This window comes from Daphnia carinata, chromosome 1 (genome assembly GCF_022539665.2).
Source record: "Daphnia carinata strain CSIRO-1 chromosome 1, CSIRO_AGI_Dcar_HiC_V3, whole genome shotgun sequence".
Lineage (NCBI taxonomy): Eukaryota > Metazoa > Arthropoda > Branchiopoda > Diplostraca > Daphniidae > Daphnia > Daphnia carinata.
Window position 1 is genome coordinate 10,474,938 of NC_081331.1, and position 16,327 is coordinate 10,491,264.

Consider the following 16,327-nt stretch of genomic DNA (forward strand, 5'->3'; position numbering starts at 1 on the left):
TTGATTTTGGTAAAATGATTTGGGCAACTTTTACAAACTTCAAAGAAATTATTTAAATTCATGAAAGAGAACACTATTCACTTATTTGATTTGGAACTTGTAAAGATAGCAAGCTTTTTCAGCCAACACGTTTTTAAGCACAGCAATGGTGCACCAATCCAGTAATTCGATTTTCTAGGAATTTTCATTTCACCATGGTCACTGGAGCTGTCCAAATAATTTGGTCCCTCGTGCTCCGAGCAATGGTAATAGAACCAAAACTAGGCCGTGGCGTCTCTGGTGGCCTTCTCTATTTCCCTTGTTCTCTGATCTCGCAAAGATCTCCATCAAAACACTGGCTATAAAACGTATGAGCCAATACTAAATTCCGGATGCTATTCGATTTTACCAGGTTAATACTTTGTTTTCCCCAAGGTAATCCACGTTTACAGTTCAGCAGCTTATTGGCGTGTCCACATATATCTATGACGCAGACTACACCAGAGTCATCAGCTGCAGGTTGTTACGATATGGCATCAAGCATCAGTGTAATGACGACCAATATAACTTATTGAACTTCATGGAAAGGTGAAAATATTTTATGATTGTGATAATTCTGAGATAATTCTGAACCGCTGAAATGGAAACATAACTCGAGCTCGATTAACTTAACTATCGGTTAACTTAAGTTGTAACTTTTTCTATCTATATCTAATGCATAGTACAAATACTGCCTTTAAATTGATAAATATTTTTTACGTACAGCTTATGATGTTAAAAACAAAACTAAAAGAAATAAAGAATTGAAACAAAGGAAAAGCATGGAAGAAAACTTGTGTTGTCGTCTGCTTGGTTCCCATTTAACCTGAGCTGACCTGTTGAAGTGCCGGTGCGACAAGCGAGTCCCCATCAATTTCCACAGTTTAATACGACGTATTGCTCAGTTAGGTCTTAACACAAAACTAGTTATTGTCGAGCTAAAATGTAGTGTGCTGTATCGTCAAACGACTGAGAAGCTAACGCACATCACCTGGAAAGCTGTGGCCAGAAAAACTGGTATAAAGGCACTCCAATTTGTTTCACCTTGGTATTACTTAGGTCGCCATTAGGTTGACGACGTAAATGCTATCCAACTGTGCCTTTAAAGGGCTCTGAAATGTGATTTTAATGGAAATTCGTCTGATGGTATGGACAAAAACTGGTGGAAACAAACCAGGGAAGAGAGATGTAGATAGTGATTTCCAACATTGTGACTTGGTTTACGGTGTTTCTGTCAATGTCAACGGAGATTAATTTCAAGCTGCACGACGTAAAACAAAAGTGTCGGTGTTAGATGACGAGATAATATGTCAGATAAGGCTCTAGTTTGATGGATTTTTCCTTTCCAGCTAACGGCCTGAGTGACAGTGACGCAGTAAGGTTGTAGGATTCGACCGACAGTGAAGAAAATGCTTTAACTTAAATGAATTTACGAATAGAAAACTATGATGTTCAAGTTTGCTTTGAGGTGATCAGTATTCGGACAGTCACGCTACTATATTAGCAGCCAGAAGTACCACATTTGCTTTCTTGATGCAGTATGCGAAGGCGGGAAAGATTAGTATCCCAGACATTTCGCCTTAAGATACTCGAAGAGATCCTCCATGTACTCAGGTCAACCGTCTACACCACTTAGCCAAGTCACAGCCCAGCTGCTGTTTGTGGCAGCAAACAAATTTGATATCCATTAACTGGAAAAGCAATGGCTCCATTTCCTTGAATTCTTGCAACCGGATGGACAACGTCGATCACTTGGTTTCTTGGGAACAACAATGGCCAGCCGACGAACTTTTCAAGGCAGCCGTCAAAGGTAATTTTAAAAAGCATTTCCTTAAGATAAAAATATTAGCTAGTTGTCGTATTATTATGGAAATTATTCTCGTCGTGTGCAATATGTAAGATAATTTTATTAGAAGGTATTTTGAACTTGTACTTTACTAATTATCTACATTTACGTCCTGCAGGTTGTCCCTTCTTTAACTTAAATCTCCAGTTATTTTGGCTCATCAGTAAATTTTACCAGTGAAATAAAGATGGCGATAACTTTTTTAAAGTTACGAAGGTACACAATTCTTACTTCCCCATAAGTATAGACCAGCAGTCTTTCACTAAAGGTAACCTTCTTGTATGCATTTATAGAAAATATCTTTATGGGTTGTCTTACTATTCAAAAGTAAAGTCACGCCCTTGCGTTTTTTTCGGGATTAGGATTTTGCGGCAGCTGTTTCCTATCGTCTCTCGCTAAGTCCCTGAGTGCAGTCACCCATGTAGCCGCTGTATCGATCTGTTATACGAGACCAAGGGAAACAAGTCAGATGTTTCGTGCAAAAGTCACGCGTTTGCGTGTCCTGTTCCAGTTTCTCGTGCAATAACATGGCCTTGGCCATCGAATAGTCCAAGACGAAATGATTCGCGGTGGATAGCATCGCATAATTAAAGAGAGAATCAAGAAATCAACTGTATTTTAAGTACAAGAACGGTGCATAAATCGTTCTTACGACGCCGTTTATCAGCAGCGAATGAACGCACTGGCTCCCGTCGCTCGGCAAAATTGAATTAAACCCGTGAAAGCCGAAGAAGTGAATTGACGTCACGTTGACTGGAAACAGCAGTTCCCCCCCACGCGGCAAAACAACGTTGGGGAAAAATTCATATTTAGAAACGTATATCCTACGCAAACAGTTTTGAGTATACAAAAATTAAAATAACTCAATTATACACGTCAGCCGTTGCACTTACAACGTTTTAATTAAATTTTTTAACAGTTAAAAAAAGATGAGATTCCATCGGCTATCGAGGTGTGTGCGATATTTTGACGAGAACACCTACTACGAGGACGATAACGAACACAAGAACCTGTCACGAAGTATGTTCTGTTAGCATCAATTCCTTTATTCTTTTTAAAATATATTATTTCTAACCAGGAAGGTGATGATTTTGGCGAAGAAATTGAGGCTACTCTCCTCTCTCGGGAGCTCGTTTCGTTGTTGATACCGATGATTTTGCTTATCGGCTTCCAGATCATTCTCTACCAGCTGAGGAAAAGCGAGCCGTTGGGTAAGCGATAACTGAACGGCGGATGCTGCGTCGCAATAAGGATCACCGAACATGTCCAGTACGGCAGGGTGGTTCATTTCGTCTCCAGCAAGGCTCAACAGCAGCGCGTCGTTGATTCCGCCTTCGTTCAGGCACAGCCTCAGGTATGGACTGGTTGTTCCGAAATAATGATCAATTATTTTACATTCTGCACATATGAAGGTATACTATTCACATAAATGGAAGCTCTGGAATTCGCAGAAAGGCTCGTAGACATAAAGGGAATGTTCGCTATTTCTTTTCTTTGGTCTTCTGCGTAAATGTTCATTTATAAGTCAAGGATTCCAAATTAAGGGATATCTGCCTTGTATACTGAGCAAATCGCTAGAGGGCGCATGGAAATTGGATCGTAATTGGATAACGTGAAACTACTCCACATTGCTACTTGTACAACAGAATACGCATTTACAAAAGCGTCGTGGTAAGATCAAAGCCAAAGAAACCCATCCTTCCATTTCCAGCCTATACAATCCATGTACACCAATTATTCCTGTATGTAGGTCAAGACGATGCTTTACAATGGGATCGGATGACTAGAGTATGCAATCTTGTTTTAGTCCTGGAGGATTTCTCTTTTACGCCGAAACAGTGTCATCTGACGTTTAGGCGTGGCATTCACGCCTGTCATAGACGTTTTTCATAATTGACGTGACGGCGCTTTCTGCAGCTATTTGATAAAAACAAGAGCCGGATTTCCGTCTTGCACCCAGGAAAATACTTCCCTGCAGACGTGAATGATCAATGACGTGTTATGTATCGGGGTTTTGAAATCCCCTCAAGCAGTAACAAAAAAAAAACAATACTAATTATGTGATTGCATACTTTGATAGGCTGAAGTGTGATGCCATCAGCGACGACGTGGATCCCAAATGTGAATTAGCTGACAGTTGGCGTTCCATGACCTTGTTATTATCGGGTTGGTGCAGATGATCGGAAGTTGAAGACAGCCAGAGGCTATTAGGAACTTTAGATGGAACGGAAAGAAAAGTCGATCGAGATGAGCTTCTGGACAACATTCCCGAATGAAGATGTGAAGAAGGTTTGTTGGCTGAGCCGTCCGATCGTGAATCGACGTTCTCTATGCAGGACTCACTACGAACCGAGCCGAAACTGGGATTGCGTGAATGTGAATATCCAAGTTCGTGATCGGCTAGAAAATGTGATGATTCTTGCGAATCGTAACTGCAGCTGTGTTCGCTGATCATGGACGAGTGTTCGTCGAAACCCCGATCAATGTTGGGCTGCTGATAGACATCCTTTTGAACGCAGATCTTGGGTGAAGATGTTTTTTGTTTACGACCGACCGTTGTAATCAGAGTTCCAGTTGAATCGGACCAGCTGGCCGCCGAATTGTTAGTCTCTTCCACCTCCATCTGTTGTTCACACTCACTAGGCAACGATCGAATCTTTTGGAAATGTTCTGATCGTGGCCAACCATCCAAGCTGTAATCCACAGGCAAAAAATTTCGGTGGTGCCTGTAGTAAATAATCACATAAAGATTCTTTTTGTTATCGTGAAACCACACAGCAAATTGGGGTCAAATGGAAAATTGATGGTCCCCTCGTGGTTGCCTTGACTTTTTACATTTCCTTTGGAACGTAAAAAGTAGTGCGGATGAGCGCCTTTTTTATTTTTAGAAAATATACGTCTAGCACAGAGAAGAAAACAAGCAGTTCACGAAACAAAGCCGCTCAGCCATCCTTGGAATTCACTGGGAATCCATCTTGCAGTTTAACAATGATGCAGCCGAAAGGATGAAAGCTACCCAACAATTAGCTGCTATAATTTGAAAGCGGGGTAAGGAACGCATTTCCATACAAATCAAACATTAAGCCACTTCGCATTGTCATTATTATTATTGTGCATGGCACTATTGCTCTCTCTAATCTACGTCTAACACGTATCAGCCATCAGCGTTACCGTCGGCGTTTCTAGTCGCCCTCATCACGCATTCATAAGGAAAATATTGATTTTTGGCTGGAACTAACCCTCAGCACGATGCACGCCATGCTGTTTTTAATGGCATAAATGAAAGTCCGCCCTTACATACTGTAGTTAAAAGCTTTTTCTAGAAACATGGATACGTCTAGAATTTAGTCTGACCTTTTCTGAGGTAGGAATTTGGATGACGTTGATGTAGAATTAACTTGTGACTGATCGCTTTTTTGCTCTCCAGTGCCGTGCACGCTATTTTCAACGATGGAGGGTTTATCTTCTTTCAAGTTTGGCTGATGCTTCTCCAGACTGCTGCGCAGACTTCCTAGTTTCATCCGGCTTGGCACAGTTAAGTGATTCGCCGACAGGTCCAATACGAAGGATTGTTCGTGCAACTTGTTGTCTATCACGGTGGGACTCGCCAGCTGAGAATCGATGCCGGAATCCGAGAGTTGGCTAGCGCTTCGACTTGTGAGTTGTTCAATCTGCCCCAGCCGGGAGCAAATTTCTTCCGGCGCCAGTTTTACTAGAGAAGTATCCGACTGATTTGAATCGTTACTAGACCATATTTGCACTATAGGATTGTCTGATGAAGTATCCTGATTAAGAACGGTGATGTGCCAATCGGGCATTGTAGATCGATCAGCTAACGAATCACTTTCACAGCTTTGCTCGTTCGTAACGTTGTCTAGCACTTCTTCCTTTCCTGTAGCCAGTCCTTTGACCGGAACCACATCCGGTAAGCGAGTGTCTGCCATGAAAACAGCCTAGCGTTTCTTTCACATTAACCTTGGTTCCATCGTTAGATTCTATGACGTTGATGGCATTATAGTTGAAAGTAGAAAGTTTTCTCCGTTGTGAGGATTTGGGCGGCCAATAGTTCTAAGGAAAATGAAAAGCTCGTCAGTGGTATAATGCCATGCATTTTGATTATATATATATATATATATAGCCATTACGGACGAGTTTTAGATAGCATGATCCGCTCACATAACTTTCCTCATGCATCTTCATTGATTTTACAGTGCAACCAATAAGCAAACGAACGCGTTGAGCCGCTACTATTCTTGAGCTCTAAAGTGGGTAATGCAATTTTGAATGGCCCTGACTTGAAGCTATCTGGCGGAAAACCGTTTAGACATTTCGATGTTGATAGCTGCATTTTATATAGGCTTTTGCAATTGGATGTCAAACATGAAATAGAAGATTGTTAAAACAAAAAATAAGGTCACGGAAGCAAACAACCATCCAGTGTGGTCTTTATGTTGCTATAAATATAACCCCGGGAAGGAAAACTCTTATTCCCGTTCTGCTCTAAAGACTTCAAGTCGTGATGGATGGCGTTTTTCTTCCTCGACAGATGTTAGGGCAACTTCTCACGAGTTTCTTTCTTTTTTTGGATAACCCCCTATTCTAGCACTGTACTGTGTCTTTCCCAACGCTCTGTCCCAGTTTAGATCATGCTGTGCGACACACATAAATGCTTCCATCGTTGCCTTGCCAACAACTGAAACATGCGTTGTCCTTCGCTTTTCCTTTTGTTTGTTTCTTTTCTTTTGCACTTGACAGTTGTGTCAATCCTAATGCTAAGAGATTCAAATGTACACTGTCCACGTGTTGTCCACTTAGGCGAATCGGCTAGACAGGACATCGAAAATCGATGGCTGATTCTTTTGTTTATATCCCGTTTCTATGCCTACTGTTTTACCTGTGTGCACGTTCCAAAGTTTTTGGAATGATGATACAAGTCCAGTACCACAGTCTTAATCAATGGATGCACAGATAATAACAAAGTCTGCAGTCAATAGTTTCTGGTCGGAAGGTTACGCTGGAGCAAACGGATGCACTACGTGATGATCATCGCAAGCTGACGATGGGGCGTCGCGAGGCGTGCGACGCCTAGCTCTCCTCTGAATGACGTCCGATCCCAAACTGAATTCACGTACTAGACTAGCAAGTGCCTATAACAAGAAAAGGGGATGAAGAATGCGGGACTTGGATGTATCGCAGCGACGGCGCTTTAATGACCAGTAAACAGAAAGATTGGGCCACTAGTTGCGTTCGGTTTTCCACTTTTGTTTTTTTCGTTATTTTTCCAAAATTTTCGTTGATTTTCCTTATCATCGATCCAGGTAAGACATCTCTACCGATCTAACTGCATTGTATGTATATTTCTTATAGCAACATTGTTATAGCCTGCGCACGCACCCAAACGGATCGCTCCTCGACTATCTCATAGCTCTTGTGGGTTCTGTATTGCGAACAGGGTAAAATAGAACTATTCCTAGTCATCTATGTTTTTCACTGTGAATGGTATATTTAATGGTTTAATTTTATTTAATTGCTTTTTCATAGGCCAGACATCCACAAGAAAAAAAAAATGGACAGAAGAAGCTTCTGGATGCTATGGAAACGGACATTCGTTAAAGACATCCTAAAAAAAAGTCTGCGACAATTTTCTTCACGGCCCAAATGCAACGACGTTGACAGCCACAAACAATGAGTCTACAATTTCACAATTTTTGAGAATTTTGTATTCATTGGATCCGTGTGTGTATGAGAAGAGTGTATCAGTGATTATCGGAAGGCCACCGTAGACAACATAGCTCCCAAACACTGGACAATATTAGATGTCATTAACACATCAACTTCCTCTTCTAGATGGCGCTTCGGGTCTTGACGGCCAACGTTCTTGACTGCAAGTTGCTCAGGTGTCATCTTTTCTTCTTCTTCCAACGCCTTGTGAAACAAAGTTACTGTAAGAATCAAATTGCCAATCAGGTATAGTATGTTCTGATATTTACTTTATTATAGGTTTTCGCTAGCTCGAGCATGCTGCGGACACTCTGTTCGTTCATTTTGCAGTGCTGTTCGTACTCGGCTAGCGACAATCCCTCAGTCCAGGATTTTTTGTGCAAATTCCACAACATTTTTTGTTCAAGTTCATTCTTTCTGTAGTTAATGCTGATCGAATAGTAGTGACGGTTTAGTCCGTGAATCAAGGCCTGAAGAAATAAACAAAAAATTTTCAAAGATTTCTTTTACGAAATGTTTCGTGCAATACAACCAACACACTTGAATTGATGGTTTCTGTAAATGTCCAAGATTTGATGTTGTTTGACGAGGTTCTTGACCTAGTACCATCATGTTGGGATTGATCAGCCTGAATGCATCAATCACAACCTTGCCTGGGAACAAAACATGAATTTCTACTCTTGCTCTTTCCTGTTGATTACAGAATACCTTTTACACTCTGAATTGGATCAACAACAACAGCCACTGCTCGCTCAGACAAGGCCTCAAAGCTCTGTTGTGTGTTGATATCTACTCCAGATAACCAACAACCAAATCCAGGATGGGAATGGTACCATCCAACTACCATTTCAGGTCGACCAGTTTGCCTGAGCATATCCAACATTTTAGCCTGAAAGACTGGATCTACAGCTTCCACACTAACACCCTATGGAACAAAACATATTTAAAAAAGTAAACACAAAAACAATCACTATTGTTGTACCGTTCCTGATTGGGGCATGGCGAAAACATCAATCACCCTGACTGTATAATCGTCAACAAATTCTCCAAGCATAAGGCCCATAACTTCCATAGGGACACCAGCTCGGCCATGTTTAAGCATTTTCAGCAAAGCCAGGGAAGAAATATAAACCTGCAAAAAATTACATTAAATAAAATAAACAAGGGCCTATTAGATATGTCGCTAGCTGTTATTACCTGCTCGGCTGTATCAACCACCGGTGCATCAGTTGGCGGAGCAGATTGTCCTAGGCCAGACATTGGGCCACCGAGCCGTAAAAGACGATCCATATTCTATCAGACTTAAGTTCCAATAATGTGTTGATATAAGAACAAATGAAATTGCTCGTTGGTTATAATGACCGGTAAAAAACAATCTTCCCGTCAAAGAGCCAATTCACGCTCCGCACAATTTAGATTTCCACTAACTTTACAGTGCTACGTTGCCGCAATTAACTCTCTTACCACTTTAAAATTGCAAGATTCTATAAAAGTAAAACACAATTTTGTCGTGCAAAAATATACTAATATTGCAAAAAGCTTTGGAATCATTAATATTATTCATGTATTATTTTGAAAAAGGTAAGTTACACAGAGATTGCGACGTTGGACAAGATCCAAAAATTCAACGTCAAAGGATTTAAAGCAAAGCGACGTCCCTGCCGTTTATTTGACGTTGAAACAAATAAGCTTAACTAGTTAACTAAAATCTCAAGTGTACTAGTTACAACACAAAATGGCGTTGACTAAATCTGTTTTTGCTCTGAGATTTTCTCGTAATATCCCAATTATGAGGTACGTTCGTATTTCCTAATACATAGTTTTATCTTTGCCGAAGTTCAAAAATAAACAATTTCGTTGTCCTGTTTTCATGTTCTTAGTCGTTTAGCTTACAGCCAAGATGGTGGAGCTGGTGCTATTAGAGAGGCAGGAGGGACATTCGGTAAAAAAGAAGCAGCTGATGAGGAGCGTTACTTCCGTAAAATGGTGGGTTTCAGTTAGTCCTATTGCATCAGATTATCTGGTAATGTGTGTTTATGATAAATGTATAACAGCAAGCAGAACAACTGAAAAAACTTAAAGATCATCTTGATGAAGAGATCTTGTTTCATCAGAACCGTGTAAAGGAACACCAGGATGCCATTACTACCCACCAACAGAGGATTGCAGAGTTGGAACAAAAAAAGAAAGCGTAAGCCAATGCACATGATAGACGTAAGTCAATGTCTTCAATGCAGAAAGATTTTGAAGTTGGGTAGCCTTTCATGTATATCACAAAATACAATCTAGTTTACAGTGAAGTTACACAGTTTGTTGTTTACCTTCAAGTGAACATTGTAATTTGTAGATTCAAAAAGTATTTTAAAAGAAAAACATGCAGAAATTAAACTATAAGAAAACAAATCTTATCTTTAAATTATAATTTTAACAATTCTAGTACCACAGTCTAAAGTTATTCACAAGAAATCCTCAACATTGTATTTTTTCATTTAAAGGAGCTCAGAAAAGTTATTGCTCGTAATCAAATATGATCAACAGTTAAAAATCAATTGCCTGAATAAGTGTTCTGTTTAAGCAAAGTCTTGAATGGCTTTCAAGTAGTGTACCAAACTTGAACCTTTCAAAGGACGAAAATTTAAACTTATCGTTAAAGAGGGTTTATTTCCAAATACTTCATGGTCGCTTTTGTGTTGAGCGTTGCTACAGCATCGCGGCCAATACATTTCCAGAGGTATTACTTAACTTTTCCTTTCTGCGTACATTTTCTTAACTGGCCCACACAATTTAGTTGGCATTTAACAGCGGAATATAAGTGAAGTAGTCGAAAGCTATTCATGAAAAGGCTGACGCCACCTGATTCCTTGCTAAATGTTCTAAAATGAAGTTGATAGCCAAGAAACGTCAAGCAGCGAATCATTTCGATCCATGGGAACCAGGAGCTTTGGTTGTAACGAAGTCTAGCGCTGACTAAAAGGAGGACGATGTAGGCACCGGCAGCGCAGAAGAACAAGCCATCGAACTCCTAGGAAAGGTAACGCTAATTTAAAGGAATTAATCTTGCCGGAAATAGTATCTAACCTTGAAAAAGTAACTAAGTGAAGCAAAATATTGCTCAACGCCAGCTGAAATTATGCCCATCTTATGGCTGTGTATTCGCTGTGACAACGTTTGTAAGCAGGATACATCAACCTCGTAAAGAAGAGAATTACATTGTTGTCATAGCAAGAGCTAGAAAAGAAGTCGATCTAATACATCAATATTATAGCGGGATTTTGTGGAAAACTGGTTATGACAAAACTTTCGAATGGTAAAACTCAGGATCCTCCCTTACGTATTCACCAGGTAATGAACTAGAACAGGTTTGTTTCGACCAATTTTGTAAACTGGTAAAACAACTTCTAATCCGGTTTTTGTTTCAGAATCGCCACAGTCATAATTGGTACATGAACAGTTGCTCTCGGGATCAAAGATCAAAAATAGGATTAATCCTACACGTTAACGCTGCTTCGATATAATGTATTTCTTCGCTATATTTTTAGTTGCAAGGACAGTGTTTGGGAGCTTATTTAATTTTGTCTTTTTGCATGTTGTCTCTAAATTGGCGAACGCACTCAATTTTGCATTGCAGTGCAGAATATAGGTAAAAAAGCCTAATGCCGTTCATGATTAAATTCATCCCAATGGTTTCCGTTAGGAATAGCTCAAAATGCAGCTGGTAGGCAAGGAAAACCAAACAGCGAATCATTTCAATCCACGGAAACCAAGAATTTCGATTGAAGAGCAGTCCAATGCTGATTAACGAGACAATAACATAGGCGCAGCATCCGTACAATAGCCATCCGTCAAATTCCTGAGACAAGGTATGATTTTTTTTTAAAACCATCTTTCGAATACCATGCCTTAAATCTTGTTTAGCCTACTTCATAATGAGTTGCCATCGCACGATAACCCTCACTCAACAACAGAAAATGAATTGCCGCGTAGATTTGGTCGTGCGGGGTAAGCGGGTGAGAAAATTTCTCCCTTATAATCGTCTAGAAAATGTGCAAATGTTAAATTCGTTTTCAATTCATTTTTTACTGCGTTTAGAATACTTCAGGAAGCTGGTCGTAATGGCCGAGCTTAGGAGACCCGGGAACCCATCCGGGACCGTAAAAGATGGCTTTAAACTTGTCGGTTACTGTTGACATAGATTGCATCTTTTCAAAGACTTTACGAAGGTAAAAGAACTAACATATAGGTAATTAGGTTTCTGTGTGACAGAAAAAAAAGAATAAGATATAATTTGTTACCTCTAGATAAAATGGATTGAAAGAGTCCACTTGCTCAATCAGTCCATAAACTAAAGGTTCATCTCTTCGCTCGGCCTCAAATGTCCCAAACATGCGATCCCAGATTATGAGCACACCAGCGTAATTTTTATCCACGCAATAACGAGTGGATCCTGAATAGGAAAAAAACCAAAATAATCCAATGACTTACCGTTACAGCACTTTTAAATTACCGTGATGCACCCGATGGTGGGATGGAGTATTTAAAACCCATTCGAGCGGACCAAGGTTATCAATAACCTCTGTGTGAATCCAAAATTGAAATAGAAGATTGAATTGGGAGTGAACGAAAAATTGACTCGGGGGGATGAAGAATGCCATTGGCAGGTAGTAAAACTGGAATCGAAAGAAGACAGTAAGAATTGACTTTAAATAATTTAATCTTTGTGCCTATCCTAGGCCTACCATGGTAGTAAATCCCTGCCAAACACCTTGTCTAAGCGCGGTCGTCAGATTGTATTCCTCCGAGCTGTGGTGGACCTGAGAGATTGTCATTTATTAAACATTACGAGGATTTTGCATTAATATTTTCAAGAAGTTCAGGCACCTGATGCTGTGACCAGAATAAGTTCACCTCTATTCTCACCATATAATTTTAAAAAGTAATCATATTATTGAACAAAAACGATTGGACTCATCTATCAAAATAATTTGAATACCCTTCATAGTTTTATACCGTGAGTTGCACGATGAGCCCAGTAATAACCCAAATCCATTCCTACTGCACAAGCAAGCCAGGTCCATAAAGAATCCCAAGGAAGCTCATAAAGGCGGTAATTCTCATAGATGTAAACATACGCAGCTGTTTCTGCACCACGAAAAGCGATGCTATTGGTATAAAAATCATAAATTTTATTATATAACTTAATTTGTTCTAATTTCGTAATATATTTCACTGATTTATCTCCATAAACAATCCGCATGCCATAGAAGTGATGCAGTCATTGATAGGAGGTGCCTTGCCTTTTTTGCGCAGAAGAATTCGTTCGATAATGATTAACACAATAAACCACGAAGAAGCCTAAAAGATCACGTGTAAATTATTAATTTAAAATATTTTTTGTATTTTAGCAAGATTTTCCTTTTGTTTTTTCCATTTCGTTCTGCAAGAAAAAAAAAGAAGTATTTGAATAAGAGACTTGCCCGACTGACATAATGAGGAACCTCATCCGTCGTACGAAAACTTGTCTACATGTGAGAAAAAAGAATTATAGTCAACAATTTTGGTTTAAATTTCCTACAGTCAACCGTGCTCACCTTAAAAGGATTAACTACATAGAAAAGGTGGCCTAAGCCTTCGATTCCAGACGTAATAGTGTCCATAGACACTATATCTACCGTCATGGCGTTTGACAGAATAAATCTAGCCCTTCTAAAAATCTCGTTTTAATACCAATACGATCAAACAAGTGTTAAGATACTAGCGCTTGTTTTTTTATCAGCAATTTGAGAGATACGACATAGAACTCAAAGTTCAATCCCAGTGTCAGTCTGGTTGCCGAGTACATTGGCCATTATTTACGTTTTGAAGCCATCTTTTTCTAGGTACGATCGAAAAAAAAACATTCCGTAGTAGTAGTCAGGATCCGCTCGTTTGTCGTGGGGACCGCAGCTTTTTGTTTCGTGTTACATTTGCTCATAATTCTTGCATTAGATTCTGTTCTAACAATCCCATTTGAAATTCAAGAGTAACCCCAAAAGAAAGTGCAACTTTTCGTAACTCTCGACGAACGTGGTTATCGTAATTCGAATTTGGATTGTCGGATTGATGTGCCACATGACAGTGGCAAAAGGGAGGCCTAAGGCAAAAAAAACATCTAATAGTAAATTTTCAATTAGCTGTCAAAATAATTACGGTTCAAGATCACTACCCAGTATTCACCGAGTTTTATTGTTATCTTAGCGCTTCGTGAGCTTTCATGTAAGTGCAATCGTTTTCCTATTTTCAACGGATTATTGTTTGTCTTATTCCTCAAGCAATCATTTTAATACGAAAAATATAAATATTTTGCCGTTCAACTTGTTTTTGTTGTTGTTGTCGTCGTTTTTTTTTTTTTTTTTAGTTTCAGCTTTGATTTGATTTTGTTTGTTTACTAAAATATCGATCATTTTCCTTTCGAAAAGTTCTTGGATTGCTCGCTTGGAGCGGAAAGAGCCATCTTTTGAGAGCACGAAGTTGCACGAAGTACAAGTACAGTTTGGTGCCGGTTTCTTTCCTCTCTCGTTCTTTTTTGACCCGCACTCTATACGGACACACGTGGTTGTTAGGGTAAGTACGAAATTATTCCCTAGTGTGAACCTTTTTACTATTAAGAAGCTATATAATACAAACTGTTTTTACAGCTTGCAAAATTCCTCTCTACTGAAGAAAATCCCGCATTAAAAGGTTGTGAAATGGCTACAGTAAAACAGGAAAGTTCGGAAGTAGTTATCAAAACCGAACCAAAGGAGGAGAATACCAAACTTGATTCTCAAGAAATTAATGTGAAGACCGAACCAAACGAAGAGAGGGCAGAGGACATCTCAGATAAACCAATTAATGTAAAAACTGAAGGTGATGCGACAAATGGGGATATGATTACCAGCACAGCTGAAACTACTGAGCTAGATAATAAAATTATTCGCCAAGTTGAAGTAACAGAAACTCTATTCTTTTTCTGAGAATTAGAATAATATTCTTAATGTACTTTATTTTTAGTACTATTTTGGAGACTTCAATCTTCCAAGGGATAAGTTCCTGAAAGAACAAATTGGAGTTAATGATGGCTGGATCCCGATTGCGACCATGCTTAAATTTGCCCGTCTGTCCCAGCTGACAATGAGCCCTAAAGTTATCTTTAGTGCTTTGAAGAAATCTGATTCTGGTTTAATGGAAGTTGATGAATCTGCATCTAAGATCCGCAGGTCAAAGAACAAACCTATTCCCGAAGAAACAGCAGACTATCTGGCTCAAGTTAAGGCCCGCACAATCTATTGTAAAGGTTTCCCTAAGGAAGGAATGTCAATTGATAAGCTTCTGGACTTTTTCAAAAGCTTCCCAACAGTTTTGAATATCAAAGTTTGTATTCTTTAGTTTTACCTTCTTTGCGAAAATTTAAAATGTGTTTTTTAATGTTCCCAGATGCGTTACTTCAAGACAAAGGATGAATCTACAAAGTTCAAAGGATCTGTCACTGCTACTTTTGCTACAAAAGAAGAAGCTTCAAAGTTTATGTCACTTGAGTCTGTTAAGTATAATGATTACACTCTTCAACGGCAATGGAGGTATGAAACATTTTAGAAGTCTAGTTACCCCATATTTATATTTATGTCCTCAGTGTTGAATGGGAAAAAGAAAAGGAGCAGGAATACGAGGACCGACGAAAACGGAAGGAGAAAAAAGTATGTTTCTATTCATCATAAATGAATGTTAGAAATAATGAGTCTAAATTTAAAGATCACACAGGAAAATGGGAGTGCCACTAAACCTGATGAAAAGGTCACAGAGGAAAAAGAGAAAATTGTTTTGTCTCGTGGCACAGTTTTAAAACTAGTTAACCTCCCATCCGGTATCGACCGCGATGCAATTAAGCAAGGCTTTAGTACTTATCCAGCTGACATTGCTCACGTAGAAATCACTCCTGACAACACTGCCTTTGTACGACTTCGTGGGGAAAACGACGGAAAGATGGTACGCAAAACAGTTTAGGATCGTACGTTAATGGTTCAAGAATGTAAGATTTTCATTGACATCCAAAGGTTTTGGACAAACTAGAAAACAAGAAGATTTCTATCAACGACGCATCTGTAGAAGTGAGCGTTTTGGAAGGTGAAGAAGAAGAGACCTATTTGAAAAAAGCAGAAGACAATGTAAATAATCGAGCGAACATGGGTCGAGGTGGTTTCCGCGGACGAGGTGGACGGGGACGTGGCCGTGGTCGTGGTGGAAGAGGTGGTCGTGGAGGAGGCTATAAGGGTAAGGACCGAAAACGAGAAGGTTCACTAAGCGGAGCTCATGGAGAGGGATCATCAAAAAGGAGTCGCGACGACTGAGTGATACCTCAATATCTAATTTCATGGAACTATTCCGATCCCAATGTTATCCTTTTTTTTTGTTTTTTACTTGAATTTGTTTTGATTTTTTTTTCTTATCAAGAGTCATCCCTTTTTCATTAAATTCTTTCTACGGCAATCATTTCTCAAGATATCTTGACTGATTTTGATTTTTTTGTTGACTACATCGTGTGAATGAGAATGAAAAACGAGAAAATACAAATGCTTCATATGATGCTTGAAAGCAAACAATATAATCTTAACAGAAAATTTTTTGAAACTTTTGAAGTTACTTTGACAATTGGATAAATGAATCATAAATATTATATTTAAGTTGACGAAGAAGAAAAATTACGAATGGAATTTTTGACATTTTACA

General features: G+C 39.2%; 5 protein-coding genes across 7 annotated transcripts; 2 read left to right on the forward strand and 3 right to left on the reverse strand.

Annotated features, from left to right (window-relative positions):
* Window positions 1–2,462: 2,462 nt before the first annotated feature.
* Window positions 2,463–5,808, reverse strand: LOC130692548 (uncharacterized). 2 transcript variants are annotated; one of them, XM_057515690.1, is made up of 4 exons: window positions 5,219–5,808; window positions 3,937–4,590; window positions 2,940–3,225; window positions 2,463–2,874 (listed from the first exon to the last, which is right to left on the reverse strand). In XM_057515690.1, exons 1-4 carry the CDS (start codon window positions 5,806–5,808, stop codon window positions 2,809–2,811), a joined length of 1,596 nt encoding a protein of 531 aa, XP_057371673.1. In that variant the 3' UTR covers window positions 2,463–2,808. The 2 variants fall into 2 exon arrangements, with proteins under 2 accessions (XP_057371673.1, XP_057371681.1); XM_057515698.2 differs by lacking the exons at window positions 2,463–2,874; window positions 2,940–3,225 and adding an exon at window positions 3,235–3,836.
* Window positions 5,809–7,567: 1,759 nt separating this feature from the next.
* Window positions 7,568–9,008, reverse strand: LOC130692855 (26S proteasome non-ATPase regulatory subunit 14). Its single transcript, XM_057515939.2, has 6 exons — window positions 8,783–9,008; window positions 8,568–8,717; window positions 8,294–8,510; window positions 8,126–8,238; window positions 7,855–8,055; window positions 7,568–7,789 (listed from the first exon to the last, which is right to left on the reverse strand). The coding sequence occupies exons 1-6, from the start codon at window positions 8,873–8,875 to the stop codon at window positions 7,628–7,630; spliced, it is 936 nt and encodes a 311-aa protein (XP_057371922.1). The 5' UTR covers window positions 8,876–9,008; the 3' UTR covers window positions 7,568–7,627.
* A 201-nt stretch (window positions 9,009–9,209) lies between these two features.
* LOC130693134 (ATPase inhibitor mai-2, mitochondrial-like) lies at window positions 9,210–9,885 on the forward strand. The gene is made up of 3 exons (XM_057516260.2): window positions 9,210–9,379; window positions 9,466–9,571; window positions 9,640–9,885. The coding sequence occupies exons 1-3, from the start codon at window positions 9,321–9,323 to the stop codon at window positions 9,778–9,780; spliced, it is 306 nt and encodes a 101-aa protein (XP_057372243.1). The 5' UTR covers window positions 9,210–9,320; the 3' UTR covers window positions 9,781–9,885.
* A 341-nt stretch (window positions 9,886–10,226) lies between these two features.
* Window positions 10,227–13,313, reverse strand: LOC130692628 (alkylglycerol monooxygenase-like). The gene is made up of 12 exons (XM_057515762.2): window positions 13,174–13,313; window positions 13,060–13,104; window positions 12,813–12,937; window positions 12,593–12,744; window positions 12,464–12,492; window positions 12,322–12,396; window positions 12,090–12,252; window positions 11,878–12,029; window positions 11,680–11,814; window positions 11,506–11,619; window positions 10,664–11,435; window positions 10,227–10,607 (listed from the first exon to the last, which is right to left on the reverse strand). Exons 1-11 carry the CDS (start codon window positions 13,258–13,260, stop codon window positions 11,148–11,150), a joined length of 1,365 nt encoding a protein of 454 aa, XP_057371745.1. The 5' UTR covers window positions 13,261–13,313; the 3' UTR covers window positions 10,227–10,607; window positions 10,664–11,147.
* Window positions 13,314–14,033: 720 nt separating this feature from the next.
* On the forward strand, window positions 14,034–16,218 carry LOC130692642 (la protein homolog). 2 transcript variants are annotated; one of them, XM_057515776.2, is made up of 7 exons: window positions 14,034–14,185; window positions 14,260–14,550; window positions 14,615–14,974; window positions 15,038–15,180; window positions 15,234–15,297; window positions 15,353–15,586; window positions 15,655–16,218. In XM_057515776.2, exons 2-7 carry the CDS (start codon window positions 14,311–14,313, stop codon window positions 15,946–15,948), a joined length of 1,335 nt encoding a protein of 444 aa, XP_057371759.1. In that variant the 5' UTR covers window positions 14,034–14,185; window positions 14,260–14,310; the 3' UTR covers window positions 15,949–16,218. The 2 variants fall into 2 exon arrangements, with proteins under 2 accessions (XP_057371759.1, XP_057371769.1); XM_057515786.2 differs by having other exon boundaries at window positions 14,041–14,185; window positions 15,362–15,586.
* The last annotated feature ends 109 nt before the right edge of the window (window positions 16,219–16,327 follow it).

What these genes read in the sequence shown, in the direction of transcription:
- LOC130693134 (XM_057516260.2), top strand. Translation starts at nt 9,321, where the DNA reads ATGGCGTTGACTAAATCTGTTTTTGCTCTGAGATTTTCTCGTAATATC. An exon ending in CGTAATATCCCAATTATGAG is followed by an intron (nt 9,380 to 9,465) that starts GTACGTTCGTAT and finishes TCATGTTCTTAG; the next exon opens with TCGTTTAGCTTACAGCCAAG. An exon ending in AGCGTTACTTCCGTAAAATG is followed by an intron (nt 9,572 to 9,639) that starts GTGGGTTTCAGT and finishes AATGTATAACAG; the next exon opens with CAAGCAGAACAACTGAAAAA.
- LOC130692628 (XM_057515762.2), bottom strand. Translation starts at nt 13,260, where the DNA reads ATGACGGTAGATATAGTGTCTATGGACACTATTACGTCTGGAATCGAA. An exon ending in TTCCTCATTATGTCAGTCGG is followed by an intron (nt 12,938 to 13,059) that starts GCAAGTCTCTTA and finishes GTGATCTTTTAG; the next exon opens with GCTTCTTCGTGGTTTATTGT. An exon ending in ATTACGACCAGCTTCCTGAA is followed by an intron (nt 11,620 to 11,679) that starts GTATTCTAAACG and finishes CACATTTTCTAG; the next exon opens with ACGATTATAAGGGAGAAATT.
- LOC130692855 (XM_057515939.2), bottom strand. Translation starts at nt 8,875, where the DNA reads ATGGATCGTCTTTTACGGCTCGGTGGCCCAATGTCTGGCCTAGGACAA. An exon ending in TGGTTGATACAGCCGAGCAG is followed by an intron (nt 8,718 to 8,782) that starts GTAATAACAGCT and finishes AATTTTTTGCAG; the next exon opens with GTTTATATTTCTTCCCTGGC. An exon ending in TAGCGAAAACCTATAATAAA is followed by an intron (nt 7,790 to 7,854) that starts GTAAATATCAGA and finishes TTGTTTCACAAG; the next exon opens with GCGTTGGAAGAAGAAGAAAA.
- LOC130692642 (XM_057515776.2), top strand. Translation starts at nt 14,311, where the DNA reads ATGGCTACAGTAAAACAGGAAAGTTCGGAAGTAGTTATCAAAACCGAA. An exon ending in ACTCTTCAACGGCAATGGAG is followed by an intron (nt 15,181 to 15,233) that starts GTATGAAACATT and finishes TTATGTCCTCAG; the next exon opens with TGTTGAATGGGAAAAAGAAA. An exon ending in GAAAACGGAAGGAGAAAAAA is followed by an intron (nt 15,298 to 15,352) that starts GTATGTTTCTAT and finishes CTAAATTTAAAG; the next exon opens with ATCACACAGGAAAATGGGAG.
- LOC130692548 (XM_057515690.1), bottom strand. Translation starts at nt 5,808, where the DNA reads ATGGCAGACACTCGCTTACCGGATGTGGTTCCGGTCAAAGGACTGGCT. An exon ending in TCACACTTCAGCCTATCAAA is followed by an intron (nt 3,226 to 3,936) that starts GTATGCAATCAC and finishes CGGAACAACCAG; the next exon opens with TCCATACCTGAGGCTGTGCC. An exon ending in CCAAAATCATCACCTTCCTG is followed by an intron (nt 2,875 to 2,939) that starts GTTAGAAATAAT and finishes ACTTCGTGACAG; the next exon opens with GTTCTTGTGTTCGTTATCGT.